Raw genomic sequence first — 17,832 nt, forward strand, 5'->3', positions numbered from 1 at the left:
ATTTTCTGTGGGTTTGGAGTGGCCTTCTTTGTGCACTCAAATATGACTAAACAACGCACAAAGAGCTCTTTTGGAAGCACTTGGGACCGTTAGGGGATTTTGAAAATGTTAGTAATTTCAGCCATGCCCATACATGCTTTAAAGGTTGTTTTATCACATTGGTAAACAAAGGCAAATATTTGAACAACGGCATTCTTGTTTGATACATGTTTTGGCGTTAGAAATGGAACTGTGCAGAAGTCATCTGGGATCTTTACAAAGTTATTTCAGGTGCATAACTGGTCTTCCTTTATCAGCAGTGTTAAGGCTTGTGGCACATCATCATATACAGGGCAAAGGCATGCTTAGAAATAAGATAGAAATTAATTTCAGGCGTGAATGATTTGTGATTGCGGGTGCTGAGCTTTCCTCCTGGGGAACATCCTTTGCTGGAAAAGTATCTTTTTCCTTTGGCATTGACTTTTGTCTCTCTCTTCTTAAGCCATCAGAATGAAACACTCCCTCCCACAGTTAAGAAAGTGATGCTATTTGTGAGGATGAATTGGGCAGGAAAATGGGACCAGGCTATGAGGGGTGGGGTCCTGCGTACTGGTGGGTCCTATGAATTATGCAAGTTCTCCACTTGTTTAGGTATGCTCTTTCTATTCTGTTTTGTTCTGTGGAAAGGGCGAATGAAAGCAAAGTGCTTTTTATCTGTCACATTATCTATGATTGTATTTCTAAATTCCAGACACACCCTTTATTTAACCGCTGGAAAATAAACAGACTAATAACGTCTCAATGAAAAAAAAAATCTTTATTTTAAGACTCACTATTGTTCCCCCATGGAGCTGTCAGCTCTCTCTGAAAACTGAAACTGTTCATTCAAAGTGAGGAGACAGTGGCAATTTCAAGATTCCTTACCCTTTCTTGTAAATTGAGGAGCATCCAGTTTGCTTTAGGAAACAAAAGCAGCTTTAGGAAAACGATTCCCAGATTTTCTGCTTTTCTGCCTGTCCTCAGTATTTCTGCATGTCGGAATAGTAAAAGCACTTCCGTGCTATGCTTCAATTGGCTGCTTCCTCTTTGACACAAATTGTGTTTATTCTGACATCTGAATCTGGCTTGTAAGTTTACTAGCCAAGCCAGGGCTGCAAACCATGGTTTCCTGGATCATATGTAATGGCAAACTATGGTTTGTACCAAATAGGAATAATTTAAATCAGAATGTGTGAGAAGAGTGGCTGTGGCTTATCGACAAACCATGGTTCAGCTCTCCGCCTGAACTGAACCCATGTGATAAAATCAGGTTTCCTGCCATGTAATGGTGTGGAAAGATGCTTTACACAGCACTGTCATGTTGTGTGTGTATTTAGGGGCAGGAATGTATCTCAGTCACAGAGCACATGCTTCGGATGCAGAAAGGTTTTATTCCTGCCATCTCCAGTTAAAAGGATCAGGTTAGCAAATAGTGGGAAAGACCGCTGCCTGAGGCTCTGGAGAGCCAGTTCCAGTCAGAAAACATGGACAAATAGCCTGACCAGACGTAATGCAGTTCCCCATGTCCCACGTAACCAGCCAACATAGTATAGAAGATCATTGGATGACGTCTTCGAAGGACTGCCTTCTCATGACATGAGCTTGCCCGCCCACTGCACTATTCCTCAAAAGCCTTGATCTGTTTTCCACTGCCATCAGAGGTTCAGCTGGATGATAATGCATGACAGAATCTTTTTGGTTGTGGCACCCAGATTACAGAACTCCTTTACCCAGGAAGCCTGGTTGGCCCCCTCCTTTTTGGTTTTTCGGCGTCTGGTAAATATTTTCCTGCTTTGCAAAGTTCCTGTTTTGGATTCTCTAAAGCTTTTCTGGTCCCTTTTGTGGAACTGTATTTTAGGTGGCTCTGGATATTTTTTTTAGTTCATTGTTCATCTTGTAGCTTTAATTATTATGTTTTAGGCTGATGATTTAAGCTGTTTTGGGGAGGCTAAAAGGCAGACCCCGAATGATCTTGTAAATAGTAAATAAAACAATGTCAGTTCATTTCTGTAGGTCGGTCTTGTTATCTGTTATCTGGTAATTTTTATCCTAAAGCCTGAGTGAAGAGGGCAGAACAAACCATTGAGAAGATCTCAAAAACCATATTGTGTCACTTTTATAAATTACAAAAAGAGGAAGAGTATGGTTCTTTCAGTGGGGTCCCATTTTTTCATTGGAGACCACTGCTCTAAAATGTATCAAGCTACGTGCATTATCTTGTTCATCACTTTTGATAACAATGCTCACAAATTTACATTGTTGTATTTTGGGTCTAAACCTTTTCTAAACATACTTTGTGAACTCTCTGAGTTTGAACGAAGCAGCTATTATGGTGGATACTGTCAAGGCATGCAGCATTTAATCATCATTTTGAAAACACTCACCCAGGGAATGTCCAGAATGAAACATTTCCTTCCCTTCTGCATGGCTTTCTGAATTGTGGATAGATTTATGCTTAATCAGCTTTATTGGCAAAGAAAAGCATATAGGATAAACACAATTCAGAAGACTTGTAGAGGAGTTTGTGTTTAATAATGCATGCAACATTGATTTTGTGGAAAGAAAACCCAAGAAGGAGAGAGTGGTGGTCACGGACTAGCACAGAGTTAAGGATATTATTATCTTGCTCTTTCATTCTGACTGGGTTTTGCTATGTATGTTGGGGCAGCTGTAACCATTGATGTGACTGCCCTTACATTTAGGAGAATTCTGTGTGCCTCAGCCACACAGTGAAAGGGAGAATGTTAAGGGAGCGAGGGTTGTAGGCATGCTGTCAAAAGTACCAAGCAAAAGTGGGTTGCCAAGTCCTTTGAGAGGAGGTCTGCACAACTTGTGATCTATATGTTAATGACTGGAGAACTCTTTCCTTCCTGATTAGTTTTTGTCCCATGTTGTATCTGTTTTTTAAACATCTTATTTTGACTTACTGCCCTTCTCCCTCATGTCTGCTCCTGTTTACTGTTCTTATTAACAAAAAAATAATATTCCTCTCCCCCCAAAAGTTCTGTTGTGATCTACCAAGCAATATACGGTAGGCCACCACAAGTTTTTATAGGCTCCATACTTTACCAAACTGTGGCTGCGAAATCAGGGTTTTCCAGCTGCTCACTGGTTGCAATATACGGTTTGTGGGTCGCATTTGATTCTATAAACATGCTCAAATAAACTTATTCTACAGAATTTCTGAGTATCCATTTTTATGCTGAAGGTGCACAGACTTATTGCTGGCCTTCTGGAACACATTAGAACTTTCACATTTTATCTGCTAAAGTGTGAAGCTGTTTTTATAACAAAATCAGGCCAGTGGTCTTTCTTGCTCATTGTTACTATTTTAACTGCCAATGGCTATCCATAGCTTTTTTTGTTTTGCTAGCCCTGTTCCCCGAGAACCATATTTTCACATGCTGGGTATGGAGCCCAAGGCTTCCATCTGCATAGAAAGAAAGCATGTGATGTTCTATTGTGCCACGACGCCTTTTCAGTGCAAGAGATAAGGATAGGCTAATCTACCGTATTTTTCCATGTATAAGACGATGCCTTTTGCTAAAAAAAAGAAAAGAAAAAAGAAAGGCAAAAATTGGATGTCGTCTTATACACAGATAGTGAATGCAGAGGGGGGACGTGCAATTACTGGCAGCAGCAAGCAGGAGATTGGCTGCGGTGATTGGGTGGGTGATTGGTGGCTGCGACAAGGCCTGCTGGTGATTGGCTGTGGCTGTGGCAATTGGGCAGACAATTGGCGGCTGCGGCAAGGTGTGAGATCGGCAGTGGCTGTGGCAAGCGATCGGCAGTGGCGGGCAGGCGGGTGAGCGATTGGCGGAAGTGACCTCCCCCCCAAAGCTAAACAACTTAATTTCTTAATTTTGGGTGAAAAAAAATTGGGGGCATCCTGTGTATGTGAAAACACGGTATGTCACTACCAGACCGTTGCTATTTTGTGGGTGAGAATTCAGCAACATACCAGCAAATTCAGGTTGCGCAACTGAAGCAGAGTTGGCATCCTTTCACAACAAACCTGCTTCCCCTCCACCCCATTTCTGTAGTAAGGAAAGTGACCGGAAAATAGGCTGGAAACCAATTGCTTGGTGCAACAATACCGTACAACTTCCCTGCAAACAAACCAGAGAATGAATGCTCAATAAACAACCAAGGAGGTATAATCTCTCCAGGCACTTTGTTCAAAAACATCAGGATATATGTTCACAGGTGTGTGGAAGGGATCCTAGGAATGTATTACTGGTCACTGGCTCATTGGAATACAGGGAGAAGATGCTACTGTTAAGGACTGATTCTCACCCCCTCTCCCCAAGTATTGAAAATATGAAATATGAAAAAAAAAGTGAATGAGAAACAGGGACCAACTTGTTTTTGCAACATTCATTTGGGAGCCTGAACTGCTTGTGGCTTCTTGTTGAGTGCTGTTTTCGTGGCAAACGACCACGTGTGAGGAAAGTCCTCAAGTTGCAAGAAGCTTTTCCATGCACAACTTCTTTCAGGTGATGGCCGAAACATCCCTCCCTGATTTTACAGAGCAAATTCCGTAGCTTACGCATTGTGTGAAGAAGTACTTTCAATTGGAAATTTAAAGGGAAACCCTAGATAGAAATGTAGGTTGCAGGCTGACAGAATGCAAGTAGCACTTTATTTTACTGAGTTGGTTTGGTTTATTATTAGCACTCCTGCTCTTGAGATACCAGCAGGCAGGCTTTCTAGGATCAATCAGAACAAAATGTGTTATGCAGACCACATACAGTCTCCTTAGGAATTGGGGAACGTTCCTGGGGACTTGAATATTTCACTGGGAGCTAATGCATACTTCAGCAAGTTGCAAATGCAGTTTTAGCACTCACATTCCCTGTTCCCAGCACCCCTGACACTTGATTGGCATTTACCATGGATTGAGCCTTTAGTGTGGCAGCCTTTGTGTGCTTTGTGGAACTCCTTGCCAGTAGAGGTTTGGCAGGAACTGCTCCTCCCTTCTTTGAGGCAACTTTTGAAAACTTAGGTTGTTTCAACAGGCCTTCGATTTATGAACATTCTCTCTATAACCAATCAGTATTTAACTGATGTTTTATTGATGTTTCTCATGAAGTTTTCATGGATACTTTTGTTGATTTTATTCATATTTGTTGTATGCCACTCTGGTATATGAAACAAAGATACAGAATTAAGCTTTGGCTGGGATTATCGTGGATCTATTATAACCATTACGAGAAAACTAATTTTGTAAATGACTCTTGTCAGTCTTTTTTTAAGCAAAACATTTCTGCTATCCCAACCTGCTGTGCTGTGTGTATTGGCAGAGCTGTGTTTTTGTGTGTTTGTGTGGTGGGGGTAGGGTTCCCAGCCAGATTTTGATAATTATCATGACTGCTGTTTCCTTTGTTTTTTCATGTGCTCCCTTCTATTCTGTTTTATGATGACGTTTGTTGGTTTCAATTTATATTGTGTTCTACCCTACCCTGGTATCGCACTGCGATGAAGCGTGGGTTAGAAATATTTTTAGTTAATAACAAAATCATCTCAACCTAACAGGTGGGCCACTACAGTGACCCTCACTCTGCAGATGGGGAGGCGAAAGGCTGAGGGGTCCTTTCTTCCAAAAAGGAGCCCTGTACACTGGACAGTATTCATATTTGTTTCCCTCACAACATCACTGTGAGGTAGATTATTTTAGGACTTAAAGACCGCTCAGAGATCTTGCAGCGAACTTTGTAACTGAGCAGAAATTTGGATCCAAGTCTCTCAAGACTTGCGCTCTAATCTCATGGATTTACTTAGAGCTACCTAAATGTTTCAACCAGAGACCTAAGTGAGTTAATGGTTGTGGTGAGATGTGAATCTGGGACTAACTGGCTCACATTCCTCTGCTTGAAGCTTCATGCTATGCTGGGGCATTGCTGGGCATCTCTTGAGGAATGGGGATGTTGTCTTTTTAAGTTCCTGATGCTCATTACGTTGCCAAATATCTTAACATGCTGAAATGTCAAGGCCGTTCAGTAGACTTGGATTGATTTTAAGAGCAGTGCTATCAACTGTGAGCCCGTCTTAAGCTGAAATCCTGTACACACTTCCCTAGGAGTAAGTTATATTGTAGACTACAACCCAAGGGCCACATTATTTTCTGGTCAACTTTCTAGGGGCCACCTGACCAGGAGCAGGTAAGGCTACCGGCGAAAGCGAACAGAGCAAGTACTGAATCTTACCTTTTTGTAGGCTAGTTCCACCCAACACTCTCTAGCCTGCAAACAAGAAGCATGACTGGAGTTTCAGGACACATTTGAGGCATGCAAAAACACTTAAGGAGGGTGTGAAGTCTAGGGTGGCGAGAGGTGTGGCTCAGGAAAACAGGAGGAAATCTGATTGCCACAGAAGTCAGCCCTTTCAATCAGCGCAGAGACAAGAGAGGAGGAGTGCAAAAGAAGTGTCATCTGTGGCAATTGGGTTTTCTTTGTCCATTGGGGCAGATTTGGGGGTGAGAGATGAAACCGTAAGCCGTTGCCTCTGATGCCATTCTCCAAGAGATCTCACCAGAAAACTTTGGGCAGGGAAACTCCACACTCCTGTGGGAAGCCAGTAAGCTAACCAGTACTCCTCATGGGGCATGTGTGTGTAGGATTTGGCCCAAGAGCCTTCCAGAGTGACCATAGGTTGTTTTATAGAATACTTTTGGTCTCTTATTTTCTGCAGTTGCCAAATCATCTTAATGTGTCCTTCCTGATTCTGATGCTTCCCTCTGTCCTGTTTTCCTCTCCAGGCACAAACCATGAATTACGTTGGGCAGTTAGCAGGCCAAGTCTTTGTGACTGTGAAGGAGCTCTATAAAGGATTAAATCCCGCCACGCTGTCTGGGTGCATAGATGTCATCGTTGTCCGCCAGCCTGATGGGAACCTCCACTGTTCGCCTTTCCACGTGCGCTTCGGAAAGATGGGAGTTCTGCGTTCGAAGGAAAAAGTGGTAGGGGGACAGAAGATGTATTGACATGCTTTTTGTTTTGTCAGTAGCTCCCTCTTCACACAATATATTGTGCTGGGGGCAGGGATGTTTTCATCCTATGCGCTCTCAGGACCACACTTGATGATACATTGCATGCACAGTGACGTGTGTTAGTGGTTACTAGAACCACTTCAGCTCAGGCCCCATGACAGCTCCCAGTGGGCCTTGCTGGCTGAGCTCTGTTGTCTCAGCAAAGGCCCAGAGTCATTTGAAAGCTTAAGAAAGCCAGTCAAGGTCTTCTCTTCCAGTGGCTTCCCCCAGCCCACCAGGAGGGTTGGCTGAAGCCCTTCAAGGGCACATATAACATACTCCTGCAGGACTGTGGATCAGGAGAAGCTGTAGGAGAGTCGCCACCAGAGTTGAGGCATGATGGAAGAGCCATGCCCTTAGGCTGGGGTAATGTAGGTGGTGCTCAGCACTCCCCTCCCCATAGTATGGTGACTTGTGAGTCATCTGAGTTTGAGTCCTTCTCATGGAGACACTAAGATGTAGATGCAGAGACAGGGCTGTAGCTATGGGGTCCCTGATCTAGATTGGGATAGCAGCTTCCTTTCTGAGCAAATGGTCGCTTTGACTGGGGTGGGGGACATTTCCATCAGGAAGTGTTAGATCCTCCTCCCCAATCTTCCTCACACTGCAGTCCCAGTCTCAAATTTCCACCCCCAGCTGCCATGGTAAAAAGGAAAGCACAGGCAAATGTCATTGTGCAAGTTAACGTATCGTCTGCTTTGGCCCTCTGGGCAGATCTGTGACGCATGTTCTGGACTCCCCAGAAAAGAACTATGGGAACTAGAATTTTGTGTCCTCAGCACTTTCACCAAACAACAAAACCCAGGGAGGTGGTAATTATTGTGTGTCAGATGGATTGTTTGCTCACAGATTGGGTTTTTTGTTTTTTGTTTTGGATAAGGCCTTTTATCACTGGGAAGGCCACTGTTTATTTACAATACTGAGCCTATCAATGGACAACATATCACCTTAAGCACTTTTATATTTTTTAATAGGGATTCGGTGGGCTTAAGCTTATCTCTTTCGCTGTTGAAAATGTCACTTAAAATTGCTTATTTGGAGCTCAGTGGCACCTGGGACCAGGAAGCTGGTTGATGCTTAACTTTCATTAGATCAGGCAATTGTACCCTAGCTATGAACTTGCTAGATAGATGTCCTTCGACAAACCTCTGTTTTCTCCCTCTCTTCACCTGCCCCTCCCCCAAACCATGAAATATGGGGATAATAGCACTGATGTCCCTTACAGGGCTGCTGTAAAGGATTGCGAGATAATGTGAAGTACATTCATCACTTGAAAAACCTTACATAAATGTTAACTAGGATGATGTGAATTAGCCCTTTTCACAGATATGAGAATGTTCATTCACGCGCTAACTCTTTTCCAGTGCTCTGCAGTGAAATTATACGTTTGTTCAAAAGTCTTTTGCCCTCCCCAGGTTGACATAGAAATCAATGGAGAATCTGTGGATTTGCATATGAAATTAGGGGACAACGGAGAAGCGTTTTTTGTAGAGGAAACTGGTGATGACCAGGTAAGACGAAGCTCCACTTCCCAAACATCTTTCATTTCCGATAAATTATGGTTACAGCGCAACATCTGTAGTGGATCGTCAAACCCCAAGACTGCTATGCCTTTAAGAGATCCATTATAGGGAGAAGGCTGCTAGATCTGATTTCATTTACAGTTCTCCATTTCTTGCACCATTCAAGACTTGATTTACACACAGTGACAGATGGAGGAAGAGGGTGGATGGCAAAACCTAAAGGCCAGTTCACATGACCCCATTATTTCTGTAGTGATTCCGTTTGTTGCTGTTTGCATGTAGCTGTTATTAAATGGAAAGTTTTCTCATCTGATTGTTTCTTCCTCACTTGCTGGCAGAAGAAAACTTGCATATTGCGAGACTGCTGGCTGTATAATTGATTGTTACCTGATTGTGTGAACTGGCTATTTTTGGTAGCAAGGCATTCATTGGCTTGGCTGATTTGCCTAAAGCCAAGGTGATTGGATTTCCATTACTTTCCTGATCTGTGCCTCTGAGCATGCTTCCCCAAAAGGATTTTTTTAAAAAATCAAGGAGGACTTCCATGTTCCTGCTGCAGAACTAGTCAGTGCAAGAGGATATAGCTTAGTCCTTCTGCACAGAGGAAGGAGCCAGTTCCAGGAAGGAGAGCCCATTTTGGCATGTGAGATGAGCAGGTGCAGCTCTTGACAGTTCCATAGCATGTTTCTTGCATTGATTCCATGATTGAAGCTGCAATCTTATATATACTTATTCCATGAAAGCATGGTGAGAAAGGATTCAGCTACATTAGAAAAAACCCAACAAAAAAACCCAATGATTTGAATGTGTTATAAAAATGCAGCACCAGATGGCGCCAGAGAGCACAAAACTTTTCAATAGTGTTTTTACATAGGGTTTCCTCCCCTTTTGTTACAACAATTTAATTTCTGACTTTTTTATAGCGTTTCCCACCTCCTGCATGTAGATCCACCCAAATAGCCTAAATGAAGCCTTATGCTTTGTAAAATTTGAAAGAGCTGCAAGGTGGAGTATTTACAAAAGCTTAACTTATGTGAAGCTTGAGGTACATTTTGTGGCATATGTGTGTGTGTGATGAAGGGATAGATTAATCTTCACAAATGTCAATGGAAATGAAATAAGGAATATCAAGGGGAATAAGACGCTGTTTTGTCTCCTCCCTCTTTTTTCTAGGAAGCAATTCCATACCACTTGGCTACATCTCCCATTCTTACGGAGGGAACAGCTCTCATGGAGTTACAGCTGAAGAGAAACTCTGTGGACAGGATAAGAAACATGGACACTGGAAGCAGTTCACAGCTACCAACCTCTGTTTCTTCATCCGCTGTTGAGCCCACTTCTTCTAGTTGTTCCGTGAAGAAAAGGAGGAAACGTAGAAGGAGATCTGCCCACAAAATAGACACTTCAAAAAGAGATGAAAATGACGATACCACTGAAGATGAAAACATGTTCCCTATAGAAATCAGTTCCGACGAAGAAAATGAGCTTTTAGACAATACAAGGTATTGATCCTGCTTAAACTCGGAGAAGCGATTTATTCAGAGGCATTAATGTTCTTTAGGCAAATACCTATGAAAAGACGTCGTGTGGATTTCCTGCAGCATGAGAATGATTGGATACATATGGATTTTATTCTGGACAGTTTTCTCATATTGCACAAAGTTCCTATATGCATACTTGCTCCAAAGAGTCAGTGGATTTAAAAGAGAACTGAATTCACTTTAGAAGTAGAAAAAGTTTTCATCATGAGTTCCTAGCCCAGGGGGTTAAGGAAATTTAAGGAACCGCTAGTTTCTGACCGCTAGAGTTGTGTTTTTTGTTTTGTTTTCCAACTTGCGCTTCTTATCGGAAGCATCTGGATTTCCAGTCATTTTGAGATGACGTTTGAGCGTAACAGTTCTTAGAGAAGGGAAGTAGTTTTCTCCTTGCCAGTGTTGCAATGCTGTTCTAGTTCTGAACAAGAGGTTCTTGGTTTTTTTAAACACACACACACACACACACACACACAAAACTAAACCTCTTTTCCTTTCTTTGTTTGTTTATACTCAGAACATCTGCCTCTGATCTTTGTAGAGATGAAGTGCTTGAGATAAATACAACTTCAATCAGTGTGCTCCCTCACCACCATTCGGATGGAGAATGGTCCCCTTCACCAAGGTACGGTATATGTTAACTGGAGTACCTCAGGTAGTCTTCTGTGCTAAGTGCCTTCCTCCAGCAAGTTCAGACACTGTGCAGCAGTTGAAGGGAGTTGAGCTCCTCCCACACTTGTAACATTCATGAAATGATTGTATATTTCTGGGCTCGGCATAAGCACACCCATAATTAGGATAATCAAGCATTCCAAGTTTCATCCAGACGTTGAGCTGGTTTGTGCCCGTAACACTAAGCCAAACCATGGCTTAGCATGAATGTGAGGGTAACTGGAGAGAACACTGTCCTCCTTTCCTGGTCCTCCTGCTGCCGTAACTTCATTCATCCATGGTTTGGCTTGGTATGTCATCTTGAACTGCCTTCAGCCAGAGTTCAGCTTGGTACTATGTGCAAGCCAACTCATTGAGTGCTCAGCTACCTGTTACACGTGAGTGTGTGTAAACCACTTCTTCATTTCAAAGCACAGGAAGAGGAGTAGATTTGGAGTAGAGTTTCAGGGTATGTGATGTTTAGTGTGAGGCTGAACCTTCGGAAAACTTGTTGATCTTAATTATCCAGTATTAGTTGCGACTGAACATTCTGTGGCACATGGATGAAAACCCCTTCGGTAGGCTGTAGCAGTCCTGATAGGATCATGTTTATGGGAACAAAATTATTTTAACTCCTACATACTGGTTTTACGATTCAATGAGGCAGCTACATGAATGCAAGTGGAACATCTCCATTGCTGGTAATGGAAGAGTAAAGAACCTCACATGGTTACAGAGGTCTGCCTTCCATAAGCACCGTGTACATGTGATACTTCTGATTTTTGATCGCATTATAAGTGGAAGGGTCCTTAGTCATAATATAGGGTCCTTTTACGGGGATCGTTAGGTCGTGTTTCTTGCGGACCACTCTGATTTGGGGGCAAAATCATACAGATGTAGGGTTGTTTTTTAAAAGTATTATACTTTCTTTGTCCATTTCAAAATAATGTTCTTATAACTAAAAACATGTTTTTGTGATCTCATGCTTAATCCAGTTGCTAGAGAAAGGTTAAACGGCAGTGGAGTATGTCTGTGCAACACACATATTTTAGATAACATTTCTGCCTGTTTCCTCTGATGAGATCAGTTTGTACTCTTCACCCTCAAATTCGCACTTGGTGCACCAGAAGAGGCCAGGGTGGATCACTGTTTTGCATATGTTATTGTAATGGTGGCTGTCCTATTTGCAAATGATTGCAACCTTTTGTGTGCTGTAGTCTGGTGTCTCTCTGAACGGTGCACTGACTTACTGTACATTTGCTTATAGTGATTCTGGATCTTGTCGCTTAGAAACTCAGTTCTCTTTAAGCCGAGTTCCTTGTTTTCAAGCGGGCGGGGATGTCATTGTGTGTCCCAGCAGCATGTGTTGATTGCAGCGTATTGTGGAATAACGATGCCTGTTTTTTCCCTTCCTTTTACTACACCTCACACTGTCCAGTAAGCCCAGAACTTGCCCAGGGAAGTCCTCTCATCTTACTGTTCCAGCAGATGGAGGCTTATCTAGTTCTTGCCCTCAGCAGTCTTCTCACTATCCTGCTACAGACAGGTAGAACAGCAACTCTCCGCAAAGTTCTCCTTTGGTTTGTTGGAATGCTGATTAACCCTTTTTAACAGTTTTGCAGCCTTCCTCAGACTTACCAAACTACTCCTTATTACTAACACAGTTGCTTGGCAGGAAACTGGGGTTAGCAATTAGGGTTTTCATTTCACGTTATGTTGCCACTGTATTAATGACGCAGAAACTGTAGACCTCTGGCCAAAAATTGGGCTGGTTATCATCTGCAGTTCAGTCCTTTGTTTCTGTACATTTCTCCTCCTCTTCCACTTCCTTTCCCCTTATTTTTGTTGAGCTGCCTGCATTTCCTCAGGGTCCTTCACTGCCAAGCCCTTAGGCTACTGTCTTATCCAACACTAGGTCCCCTTTGGTCAACCCAGCTCGAAGGCAGGTAGTTTCCTCATGGTACAACACAGGTGTACATTGCCAATGATCTTTTGTAGGCACAGGGGCTCTGATGCACCGTTGGAGCTCCCTTGACCACAAGAGCTTCCTCATTACTTCAGTGAGAGGGGAAAGCTCCACACGTGCAGGTGATATGAGCACAGAACCATCCATTGCAGACTAAGCACATGTTGTCCTCTCGATCACGGCAATAAAGTTGCAAGAACCAGAATCTGAGGTAGACGTTTTTAGGTAAAGGTAAAGGGACCCCTGACCATTAGGTCCAGTCATGGCCGACTCTCGGGTTGCAGCACTCATCTTGCTTTATTGGCTGAGGGAGCCGGCGTACAGCTTCCGGGTCATGTGGCCAGCATGACTAAGCCACTTCTGGCGAACCAGAGCAGCACACGGAAACGCCGTTTACCTTCCTGCCGGAGCGGTACCTATTTATCTACTTGCACTTTGACGTGCTTTCAAACTGCTGGGTTGGCAGGCGCAGGGACCGAGCAACGGGAGCTCACCCCATCACGAGAATTCGAACCGCTGACCTTCTGATCGGCAAGTCCTAGGCTCTGTGGTTTAACCCACAGTGCCACCCGCATCACTACGTTTTTAGGGACACTTAATTTCAAATCTCTCTTAAACAGCAGGGAGTTTGGGCATTTTAAAATAGCCCGATGGTTTGCTTGTTTGTTTAAAAAATCCACGTTCGTACTTCCTGTCCAAAGTTAATATGTTGAAATATATATTTGTTTCCACAGACAAACTGCGGTGAATAAATATATCGTTTGCTGAAAAAAGAGAGAACAGGCTCTTGAGTTATAGAACAACTGTGCTTTCTTTTGAAAGCAAGTTGTGTTTCAAAGTGGTTCGTGTTTGTGCTGGGGAAGACTGAAGCAAAATCCCCAAAGGATGCACTGCGATACAAAATGTTGTTATAGTTTAAAAGAAACAAACAAGAGGAGAATTATGTTGGTGGAAGACACAGTGATGATGGCAACCCGCTGGTCACTCTTCCTTTCACAGTGCTAGCGGAGGAAGCGCCTGCATATATATTTTTACCATGCTTTCATGTACTGAGGGAAAATCATCAGCATTTAGCATCTTCTAGTACTTTCTAAGTAAAGGAGAAGAACAGGACGTATGACTGGGTGCAGCACCCATGTTTCTATATATGCTAGGAATCAGCAACTAGGACAGGAGTGAGGGAACGTGCGGCCCTCCAGATATTGAGGATTAGACCTCCCATCATCCTTGGTGTCTGGGACTGATGGGAGCTGAATTTCAACAACATCCAGGGGCACACAGCTTCCCCAGCCCCCTCCCCTGAACTAGAGGCTCTTGAGCAATACCAGCCCTGTTTCCTCAGTAGTCTTTTGAAGCAAGAGATGTATGCAGAGGGTGTGGTTGCAACAGGCAACAGGACTTGATGGCAACCAGCTGACGTGGGTTTTCTGGAAGGTTTTGAATTAGGGTGAGTTGCACAGGGTGATTTGCATTGACAAATGTTCTGATCCCCTAGTGAGTCGATCTAATTTTGCATGTTTATTTGACTCGCATTCAGTAAACAAAGCTTGCCATGCCCTCCCACCAGATGTCAAAGAGACAAACAACTACCAGATTTTTAGAAGACATCTTAAGGCAGCCCTGTTTAGGGAAGCTTTTAACGTTTAATAGGTTATTGTATTTTAGTGTTTTGTTGGAAGCTGCCCAGAGTGGCTGGGGAAACCCAGCCAGATGGGCGGGGTATAAATAATAAATTATTATTATTATTGTTCACGGCACAGCGTTTTCAGCTGGCATCCATGTTTGTCGTTCCTGATGAACTTCTGTAATAAGATTTTTGTGGATATGGACAAATGAAGCAGCAGAAAATGCTTCTCTCTACTTCCATGCTGGCAGTCTACTTTGGTGGGGAGAAAGTTGTCCTCACATATTGCTAGCAGCTGACCTATATGCTTTTTGAACTGAGGGAAATCTATAGTCAACTTTGAATGAAATTCCATTAATTATTGGGCTTCCCCTTTGACTTGGTGGGTCCTTTAGCATTTATAGGTTCATAATGTCCTATCTGGACAGTCTGTTTTTCCTTTTTCACTGTCTCTTGTTTAGAAGATAACACTGTATTTCCTGTTTATGTGATGTTGCAAAATTGCCAGGCGTAGCCTGAGATCCTTTAAATTTGCCAGAAAGTCTGCAGAAAATACAGCCACCCTTTTAGAGAAGGTGACATTTAAGCAGTGCCTGTTGGCAATGTATACATTCTGGATATAAATTTTCCCTATCTATCTCTATCATCTATCTATCATCTGTCTATCATCTACCATCGTCTAAAGATGTTTTTATTTAACAATATGTACATACATGTTGCTTGCTTGTAATTGCAACCTCTACAAGCAAAACAGAGACATTAAAATTGTCAGTGAAATATTTTTTTAAAAATAATAAAATCTATAATAAGCTAAAAAGAGATTAAAACACACAATGGCTGCTACATTCCTGGATAGCCTTGCCTGAACTTAGCAGGAACCAAGAAGAGCGCAGTGAAAGTTCCTGTCTGAAGTTGAGTGGGTGTATTTGGGGTAAATCGATCCCTCAAATAAACAGGTTCCAAGCTATTAGGAGCTTTATATTAATAGTGATACCTTGAACTTGACGCAGTAGTAAATGCATAACCAGTGGAGGGTTTCACTCCTGTCAGCATCCATGAAGCAGCATTCAGCACTATCTGTAGTTTCCATATCAAGATCAAGGGAAGCTCCGCATGGAGTGCATTGCAGTAACCTAGTCTTGAAGTCACCAAGGCCTGAACTACTACTCCTGTGCATTTCACACACATTTACTTGGGAATACCAGAGTCGTTGTGAATTGAATCCTGAAGCTGGAATGGGTGTGATGAGCCGGGAGGTGCATTGTCAAGGTGTGTCAAGGAGCTTAGTTTGAGGAACAGTTCCAGCCTTTAAGGCTTATTTTGGGTCTGCTCAGCTGGATGCCAAAATACATTAGAGAAGAGCAGACTGCTAACATCCAGTTTGCTGGCTCATAAACCCTCCACACCCCGATGCTTCCAGATTTCTGCAGTTCCAATGAAAACGTAATCTAAGATCACACAGAACTAGTGGAAGTCCTGGTGCTATCCTTCTCCACACAGTCTAAATGTGTTTGGGTTTTTTCCGCCCGGGGAACCTGCTTTCTGTCAAACTCAAATTGTAAACTCTTCGAGGCAACGGGGCTGCGTTATTCGTTGCAGGACAACTTTTAAGAAAGGTATGATGTTCTTCTAGGGGATTGCTAATGCAGTACAGCACAAATTATGATCTAATGCGTTTTGACCTGGCAAAATGCATTTTCTTTTTCACGCTGTCCACAATGTAGAAGTGTATTAGTACTGAGAGTTAAATGCTCAGTTAAACGCTTAAGGCTATTAATTATTTTTTAAAAAATAGTTCCTGTTCTAGTAATGCAGAGATGCCATTTCTCTTTTAACACGATAACAGTTCATCTGGGCTTTGGCTTTAGAAAGGGATTGGCAACGTAGTCCAGACCCACCTGCAGTAGGCTTTCAGATGCCCACGGGGACCTCTCCCCCCCCACTATTTCCTGAAATTAAGCTGGAAGGAGCATTCTGCTGCAATGAACAGAATAGGTTGTGGCATTTGTATCTCTGTGTGTGGTGCCCACCGGTTGCTCCAGATTGCAAATGTGTCCACAAGACCAAAACGGGTTGCAGTTTCCTAGCTTAAAAAGGCAGTTTTGTAGAACTTCTTAATAGTCCCAGAACCGAATTATTCATGTCTTCTTGATGACTTATGATGTATGTCTTACGTTTAGTGTGTTGGTGGTGTGAACTCAAGTTTAGTTTGCTCAGTATTAGGTGGGTGCTTTAAGTCAGAATTGGGCAACATCAGAATGCTTTTGGGTACCAGGGGGACCAAGAACCTGGGATTTTTTCAGCCTCATGTATCATTTTTATATATGTAGTTGGTTGGACAAACTAGTTTGTTGTATCCTAAAGTTCTTCACTAGCTGAGCTATTGTATCCACCTCCCCTCATTAAGTAAGAAAACGGATCATTCCTCTTGTTTTGCGTAAGCACATCCATAGATTCAAGTTTCAAATATTTACATCCTGAGCCTCTGGGATCAGCACATTATTTTTCTGGATCAGGACATGTTTGCACAAAAATGTTTGTGCAGGGAGGTGGGGCCATGTGTCAAAGGCTGCCTGTGTAACAGCCTACACAGATTTGACACTGCATACCTGGTGTGTGTGTGTGTGTGCGTGTGCGCGCGCGCACTTGTGGGAGAACTGAATCAATGCACCAGTTCCTTCCCCCTTCCTTCCTTCTCATCAGTTTGTCAGTGCTGCCGCTATGCATTAAAACGTTATTTGCATAAATGGATTTTTATTACATCCTTTGTTTTCCAAGGCAACCGTTTCGTCCACAATCAGATTAGTGGTTCATGTGACCTGTCCATTTAGGGCTGATTCAGGCATTTCCATGTTGCAGGGCTATCCTGTGTCTCCCTATGGAAGAGAATGCACTGAGTGAATTCATGCTATAGGGGTCTAACTCATTCTGTCCCAGGATATCCTTGTGATAAGGAACCTTGGGTACCCTTTTACTTTGGACAACTGAGGTCTAGAATTCTAGAAGTCACCTTGTTTTTGGCATTATAAGTTGCTCTAAACTGTTTTTTATATTGTGTTTTAATGTTGTGTATCCCGCCCTGGGGACCTTAGGGTCAAGGGTGGGTTGTCAACCATTGTCATCATCATCATCACCATCATCATCATCACCACCACCAACATCTCTTGTGGCCTTTTTTTCATGGTATCGGAACCCAGCCACATTTGCACATTACCTGTTCACAAAACGTGGCTTTCCTGGGGTTTCAGAATACTAACATAGATTAGCATTTATTGACTTTTCTCTGCAAAAGAAAGCTATGGGAGTCTATTTGTGTGCTGGCAAACTACTGATTTATGTTACTAAGCTTTAAACCCTAAATAAACTTTCTTGGAAGTATACATCCCATTGGAAGCTAGTGGGATTCAACCCCTACCCCCTGCAATAAATGTGCTTAGGGTTGCTTGAATATTTATATTGCATTCATAGACCCACTAAGTACTTTGTAAGCA

The 17,832-nt window shown here is 42.8% G+C and overlaps 1 protein-coding gene across 4 annotated transcripts in view; it reads left to right on the forward strand.

The window, feature by feature from the left end:
- Positions 1-17,832, forward strand: part of LPIN1 (lipin 1) — a 79,568-nt gene that overhangs the window by 41,891 nt on the left and 19,845 nt on the right. For 3 of the 4 annotated variants that reach the window (XM_053381019.1, XM_053381022.1, XM_053381021.1), the window contains 5 exons: positions 6,776-6,976; positions 8,461-8,556; positions 9,742-10,070; positions 10,618-10,725; positions 12,190-12,297. In XM_053381019.1, coding sequence (XP_053236994.1) covers positions 6,776-6,976; positions 8,461-8,556; positions 9,742-10,070; positions 10,618-10,725; positions 12,190-12,297 — 842 coding nt within the window. The remainder of the gene's footprint in view (positions 1-6,775; positions 6,977-8,460; positions 8,557-9,741; positions 10,071-10,617; positions 10,726-12,189; positions 12,298-17,832) is intronic. The other variant, XM_053381020.1, reaches the window with a different exon arrangement.

This window comes from Podarcis raffonei, chromosome 3 (genome assembly GCF_027172205.1).
Source record: "Podarcis raffonei isolate rPodRaf1 chromosome 3, rPodRaf1.pri, whole genome shotgun sequence".
Lineage (NCBI taxonomy): Eukaryota > Metazoa > Chordata > Lepidosauria > Squamata > Lacertidae > Podarcis > Podarcis raffonei.